Source organism: Mus musculus, chromosome 6, assembly GCF_000001635.26.
Source record: "Mus musculus strain C57BL/6J chromosome 6, GRCm38.p6 C57BL/6J".
Lineage (NCBI taxonomy): Eukaryota > Metazoa > Chordata > Mammalia > Rodentia > Muridae > Mus > Mus musculus.
In genome coordinates this window covers 58,469,292-58,477,324 of record NC_000072.6, presented here as the reverse complement: position 1 = coordinate 58,477,324, position 8,033 = coordinate 58,469,292, and the positions used below count along the sequence as shown (strand labels likewise).

At 36.7% G+C, this 8,033-nt stretch overlaps 1 protein-coding gene across 1 annotated transcript; it reads left to right on the top strand.

Moving 5' to 3' along the window:
* The first annotated feature begins 4,446 nt into the window (after positions 1-4,446).
* Vmn1r31 (vomeronasal 1 receptor 31) lies at positions 4,447-5,358 on the top strand. Its single transcript, NM_001166729.1, has one exon. It carries the CDS (start codon positions 4,447-4,449, stop codon positions 5,356-5,358), a length of 912 nt encoding a protein of 303 aa, NP_001160201.1.
* Positions 5,359-8,033: the final 2,675 nt, after the last annotated feature.

Genomic DNA, 8,033 nt, shown 5'->3' with positions numbered 1-8,033 from the left:
TTGCTTGTTGTTGTTGTTGTTTTTGATACAGGGTTTCTCTGCATAGCCCTGGTTGTCCTGAAATTCACTCTGTAGACCAGGCTAACCTCTAACTCAGAAATCTGCCTGCCTCTGCCTCCCAAGTGCTGGGATTAAAGGCGTGTGCCACCACGCCCGGCCTCCACTCCACTTTTTAATTGAATTATTTGTTTGCTTGATGTCAGTTTTTTAAGTTCTTTATATGCTCTGGATATTAGCCCTGTATTGGCTTATTTTCTGTCAACTTGACAGAAGCTACAGTCATCAAAAAGCAAGGAGCCTCTTCCTGATTTTCTTTAGACTCCACCATGAAGTTGTCACTGTTGCTGGGACATGAATTTTCCTCACAGCTCCCACCACGCTGAGAGCCTCTGTCTGTCTTATGGAAACATTACAAACTCCTAATAACATATGTTCTCTCCAATAAAAATGTGGAAATGAACAAGTAATGTTGATTGTCCAAAGACTGTGAGTATTGCCATATTTTCTGTGCCAAGGTTAGCATTTGGAATACTCAGCCCAAATACCCTGGATCAGATTTCAGGAAATTATAATTTAGAACTCTGTGCATATTTCAAATAATTTCAAGTCCTTCTTTGCTGAATAAATGATATTTGAGAAAAAAAGCAAGGAGCCTCAGCTGAGGAAATGTCTCTAGGAGATCAATCATATTGAGTAAAGTATTTTCACAATTTTCATAATCAATGGCAGAAGGCCCAGCCAATTTGGCGTGGTGCCATCCCTGGGCTGGTTCTATACAAAAGAGGTGAAGGAAGACAGAGGAAGCAAGCCAGTAAGTATCAGCCCGCCATGATTTTTTGCATCAGCTCCTGCCTCTAGGATCCTGTCCTATGGAAATTACTGTCCTGACTTCTTTGGTGATGAAAAGAAATGTGGAAGTATAAGTTGAATAGTATCTTTCCTCCACAACTTAGTTTTTGTTTATCCTGTTTTATCCTGCATAAAAACACTAGGACAAGCCATATACCAGATGTTCAGTTGGTAAAATTATCTTATTTCATTCTCTCTTATTTGTCTGAATGAACATGTGTTTTTCCATGTTGAAGATTTTTAGTTCAAGACCCCATTAATTAATTGCTGTTCTTAGTGCCTGTGTAAGCAGTGTTCTATTAAGAAAGTTCTTTTCCAGGCACAGTCAGCTCAGGGGTATTACCAACATTTTTTCTATCATGTTCTGTGTGTCTGGCCTTAAATTGAGGCTTTTCATCCATTTTAAGTTGACTTCTGTGTATTGTGATAAGTACAGAATATTTGCACACTTCTTTTTTCAAAAAAATTATTTTGCACACTCCATGTTCCATTTCCCACGCCCCCACCCCCCATCCACCCTCTGACTGCTCTACATTCCAGTGGCAAAGAAGTCTTTGCCAATGACTTCTTTTGCCCTCTGGCCTGTGACTATAATTTTAAGTTTTGATTTACTTTATGGAGTCCAACCTACACAATACTTCTATGCACTCTATCAAATAAACCACATTTCTAGTCCAACAGCCTGATTTCTGCTGATGACAGAGTTATATTACCTCCTGTCTATTTGCTTTGTAAGAAAAATGGCTTTCCTCAAGTATGTTTGCTGGAGGTAACATTTTTATTATTTTAGCAAAAGAGATTAATTTTTAGGTGAGTCCATGAAGCCACTGTCAAGCACATATGGAGTATGCCATGAATGTTTTGGAAGCTGGATGTATACCTTGGAGGATGTAAAATGTTTTTCTACTTCTTTTAAATGGGATATTATTGTTGTTAGTTTTACTGTTCACAAGGGCTTGTATCAATTAATCCATACATATAGTTAATGCCTAGAGAGAAAAGCTCACATCTTGGAAACTCAGAGCTCAGCTGTTTCTATTCCACTGTTCTCCTGTAATTAGGAAAGTTCACTTTTCCACTTGGTGGTGCCACTTTCTCACAACCATAAAGTCAAAAGTGCCCTCTCCAGGTGACATAAGTATGGGTGTAGAGGGAGATTGGCTAATGACATTTCTTCCATATAACTACTTCTTCGGGTCTCATTCTACATAGATGTCTTTCAAAGATCCAGGTGGATGACTTTCTTTTTCTCTTCATTATAGTTACAGCTGTAAGTAGGTGTTAGAATGATTCTGCAATAAAGGATTAGAGAAGCCTCCGCTTAGAATTTATTTTGAGTAATATTATACCATAAGCAAATAAAAGAGATGCTTTCAGTCATTAAAGTATCAGTGTAATGGTTAATAACACATGGATTTCACTTAATTTGATTTCTTATTTTATATGTGAGAGTAGAAATGGGTATTGCGAAGAGAGCAGAGCCCAGTAGAAGGGTTAATAGAGACAGGAAAGGCTCATATCATGAAGATGAATAATGGGTATTATATATTAAATGAAAATATCGTCAAGCCTATCACTTTTTACAATGACTGTACACTGATATATATTTAACATGTAGCTCCAGTTTCAACTTTTCAATATGCATATCTGACAGAGGATTCTCTTGCAAATGTGCTCTAATGATTCTAAGATCATGGTTAGACCTAGGAATGGTCAACTGTGTTAGTTTTCCATCCCTGTATCAAAATACCTGGGAAATCTCATAGGGTTAAAAACAGAGCACAGAAATTTATTGGTGTGCAGTTGTACATGTTAAGGTACATTTAAATTGTAATTTGTATTTTCTCTGACTACTTTTCTTAAGGTAACTTACTGTATGCCTCTATTTATATGAAATTTAAGCAAGGTATAAATCAAATATTAACTAATTTAGTGCTTATCAGTATTGCTCCAGTCTGGTAAGTTTAAGTATACTTAGGAATGGTTTCAGGCACTATCTTCTGCATTTTTCTATGCATATGTGCATGCATATATATATATATATATATATATATATATATATATATGTGTGTGTGAGTATATATATATATATATATATATATACATATATACATACACATATGAACTATACTAATGAAGTTGAAAATATAATTAGGCTTCTCACAAGAATCTGAGCCAGTGAAGTTTTTTTCTATTTCTCTCTCACAAGCTGACTTTAAAGTACTAAGTAAGTTAATTCCAAAATAAATTGATCCTGGTAACCACCCCAAATAAAAAGCATGGGCACTGAAGGTAAGACTGTTGAGTGAAACTATTGAACATATGTGGGTGCTGATGACATATTAATAACACTGGGGGCTTTGTTTTCCATTGCAAGAGAAGGAATCTGTTTTAAACTATAAATTCCAAGATGCATCACAATCTGGTCATCTTCAGCAAGTTCACTTTTGTCATAATGTTTGGAAAATAGTGATTCTCTGAATGTCACATGGTGCCCCTTGTTGGAGGCTCCAAGTGCTACATGTTCAGGTGTGATTATGTGGTAACTACAGAAACCAGGAAAGGAAAATAAAATCATTGCCAGGATAGGGTTGGGGGTGTGAGAGCAATAGAAAGCAGAACTGCACAGTATAAATATCTTAACAGAAAAATAGGATTTGGGGGGCTTCATACAGAGTGGAGGGAGATAAATACAGAAGAAAGAGGTAGTTAGGTAAAATATCAACATGAATTGCTGAAAAGCCACAATTTCTCATTTTGTTAACAATTTTCAATTCTCTTCAAAAAGAAAATACAAACAGTATTTGCCATGGAAACTGGGAGTTAGTTTTTTTTTTAAACCTGAAGTTCAGTGTCATAAAAGGTGATGGGATGGGAACTAAATTGGGTGCCACCTATGAATATTTATAATGATAATTAGTGGTTATAGGTTGTGGAAAGTACACTGCTGCTCTTCAACTGTATCTAGTCTTAAATTCATATTATAGATTTCTTTTGAAATGGAACATAAAAATAGATGAATTGAGGAAGAAATTTGCTAATTAAAATGGTGGGCTTATCTTGAATTAGTACCATGCTTTCATTAGAATTATGTCATAACATAGATGGTTATAAAATAGAGCTCAGTAAAATTATGATCTCGCCTCAATATTTTTGATACCTTTTGTAACTATTTTCCAAATCAACATAAGTCTATTCAGGTGTGTAAATGTGATTAATGTTCTGTGCTCACCATGACTGTTTTGGATGCTAAGTATGAAATGAGGCAATATAAATCAACAGGATTGGATTTCTAAGGTGTGAGAATCAAGGTTAAAAAAGCTTACAAATTATGAATTCTGTATATGTGAATGGATTTATTGTCTATAATATTGTATGTATACAGGAGATACATGGAAAGCATATAAAATGCAGGCTATGATGTAAGATCTGGAACATAAAATGTAAAGAGACAAGCCAATCTTCAACTAGTAAGGAAAATAAAATGAGGATAGAGTCTTATTATCAAGTGTATCACAAGCTTGATTTATACTCTACTTTTTCAGATATTTGAAATGAACATCCACCATGCTCTTAAGATGAATACAAGTTTCACTTATGTTTGCATTCAAGAATGTCCTTTATTTCCAAGCTGGACTTGGAGCCTTAGCCAATATGTTTCTTCTTTGTTTCTATATTTTCATATTCATAGGTCACAGACCTAAACCTACAGACTTGATCTCCTGTCAACTCACCTTTATTCACATGATGATGTTTCTCACTGGAGGGGACCTGTTGCTTACAGACATATTTGCAACACTGAGCATTGAAAATGATGTCAAATGTAAGGCAACATTTTACATAAGCAGAGTGACAAGAGGCCTCTCTATCTGTACTACTTGCCTCCTAAGTGTGTTCCAGGCTGTCACTATCAGTCCCAATACCTCAATGTTGGCAAATTTTAAACCAAAACTAAAAAAATACATGACCTATGTTTTCTTGTGTATTTGGTCTTTCAATTTGTCCTACAGTAGTAACCGGTTCTTCTATGTTCATGGTTTTACTAATGTGAGTGAGAATAACCAGATGCAGGTCACTGAATCCTGCTCACTCTTCCCCATGAACTATATCATCAGGGGATTGATGTTAACAGTGTCAATCTGCAGAGATGTGTTTCTTGTAGGAATCATGATGACCACAAGTACATACATGGTGATTATCTTGTGCAGACATCAGAGGCAATGCAAGCACCTTCATAGCATCAGCCACCTGAGAGCATCTCCTGAGAAAAGAGCCACTCAGGCTATCTTGCTGCTGGTGATTTTCTTTGTGATCATGTACTGGGTGGACTTCATCATATCATCTACATCAGTCCTATTGTGGATGTATGACCCAGTCATCCTGAGGGTTCAGAAGTTTGTAATGTATGCCTTTCCTACAATTACTCCTTTGGTACAAATCAGTTCTGATAACAGAATAATAATTATGCTGAAAAACATGCACTCAAAGCACCACCAGAGTTTTTTTTGAAACAATTTTTAAAATTTCTATAAAAACTTAATATTTCAATATTTTTTTATACATGTGAGTGTTGTGCCAGCATATATGTATGCATGTATTCCTGCTACCCACAGAGGTGAGAAGATGTCATGGTATCCTCTGAAATTGGACTCATAGATGGCTATAAGGAATCATTCTGTAAAGCACCGATTATTTTTTTCTAAAATACGGTTTCTTTTAAACTTTAATGTCCCTAGCACATGTAGCAGATGTACAGTCCAGTCACCATGTGGATTTCTCCCAACAAGTGGTGCTGGTTCCTCAAGCTGCTGTCTGTCATGGAATCCATTCCCAACAGAACTGCCTTTCTAGCCTCAGCTGGAGAGGATGCACCTAACCCTGCAGAGTCTTTATGTGCCTAATTGGGGTAATACAATGGTGTGGGGCACCGTCTCAGATGAGAAAATGATAAGGGAAGTGAGGTGGAACCCTGTGAGAGGGCTCCTGGTTGATATTTAAATGAATGAATGAATGAATGAATGAATGAATTTCCTTAAAAATTAAACTTTAGTATTTCAAATAGCAAAGCAGGATTGTTCATATGATTTAATTAAAATTTGCATTATTACACATACACATTCATATACATTCTTTTGACATTTCTGTTGCTAAGTACTAGAAAGTTTTTAAGTTAATTGTCCACAATAAGTTGATATTTCTACATGAAATCTTTCTTTCTCCTTTGTACTTTGTAAAATGAATATTCCCTTGCTGCTGAGTTTACTCAAAAGGAGATCCTTGCTGTTAGTGACTTTCTAAGGTTTCTCTTGAAAAGATTTCAATCTACTCTCTCTCACCAAGAATAGTTTAAGTGTTTTATTGTAGCTTTAATTCTATTCCCTAATTAAAATTTCTCTGGATCCATAAAAATACTGTGAATTTAAGGTTCCAATGTTTTTTTACTACAGTTACTTAATGAATTCTATATGAAAATATCATGTACCTGTTTATTTGTACTTCATTTACATGTACTAAAATATTATTAGTAAATAAAAATAGTTTAGATACACATATGTATTGTTTTTTAAAATAATTTTTATTATTACATATTTTCCTCAATTATATTTAGAATGCTATCCCAAAAGTCCCCCATACCCTCCTCCCCACTTCCCTAGCCAACCATTCCCACTTTTTGGCCCTGGCGTTCCCCTGTACTGAGGCATATAAAGTTTGCATGTCCAATGGGACTCTCTTTCCAGTGATGGCCGACTAGCCATCTTTTGATACATATGCAGCTAGAGTCAAGAGCTCCGGGGTACTGGTTAGTTCATAATGTTGTTGCACCTACAGGGTTGCAGATCTCTTTAGCTCCTTGGATACTTTCTCTAGCTCCTCCATTGGGGGCCCTGTGCTCCATCCAATAGCTGACTGTGAGCATCCACTTATGTGTTTGCTAGGCCCCGGCCTAGTCTCACAGGAGACAGCTATATCAGGGTCCTTTCAGCCAATGCTTGCTAGTGTATGCAATGGTGTCATCATTTAGAGGCTAATTATGGGATGGATCCCTGGATATGACAGTCTCTAGATGGTCCATCCTTTTGTCTCAGCTCCAAACTTTGTCTCTGTAACTCCTTCCATGGGCGATTGTTTCCAATTCTAAGAAGGGGCAAAGTGTCCACACTTTGGTCTTCGTTCTTTTTCAGTTTCATGTGTTTTACAAATTGTATCTTATATCTCGGGTATACTAAGTTTCTGGGCTAATATCCACTTATCAGTGAGTACATATAATTTGAGTTCTTTTGTGATTGTGTTACCTCACTCAGGATGATGCCCTCCAGGTTCATCCATTTGCCTAGGAATTTCATAAATTCATTTTTTTTAATAGCTGAGTAGTACTCCATTGTGTAAATGTACCACATTTTCTGTATCCATTCCTCTGTTGAGGGGCATCTGGGTTCTTTCCAGCTTCTGGCTATTATAAATAAGGCTGCTATGAAAATAGTGGAGCATGTGTCTTTCTTACCGGTTGGGACATATTCTGGATATATGCCCAGGAGAGGTATTGCTGGATCCTCCGGTAGTACTATGTCCAATTTTCTAAGGAACCGCTAGACTGATTTCCAGAGTGGTTGTAAAAGCTTGCAATCCCACCAACAATGGAGGAGTGTTCCTCTTTCTCCACATCCTCGCCAGCATCTGCTGTCACCTAAATTTTTGATCTTAGCCATTCTGACTGGTGTGAGGTGGAATCTCAGGGTTGTTTTGATTTGCATTTCCCTGATGATTAAGGATGTTGAACATTTTTTCAGGTGCTTCTCTGCCATTCGGTATTCCTCAGGTGAGAATTCTTTGTTTAGCTCTGACCCCCATTTTTAATGGGGTTATTTGATTTTACAGAGTCCACCTTCTTGAGTTCTTTATATATATTGGATATTAGTCCCCTATATGATTTAGGATAGGTAAAGATCCTTTCCCAATCTGTTGGTGGTCTTTTTGTCTTATTGACGGTGTCTTTTGCCTTGCAGAAGCTTTGCAGTTTCATGAGGTCCCATTTGTCAATTCTAGATCTTACATTGCAAGCCATTGCTGTTCTATTCAGGAATTTTTCCCCTGTGCTTTTCCACACTTTCTCCTCTATAAGTTTCCGTGTCTCTGGTTTTATGTGAAGTTCCTTGATCCACTTAGATTTCACCTTTGTACACGGA

Coding starts and splice junctions, on each gene's coding strand:
- Vmn1r31 (NM_001166729.1), top strand. CDS start 4,447: ATGTTTGCATTCAAGAATGTCCTTTATTTCCAAGCTGGACTTGGAGCC.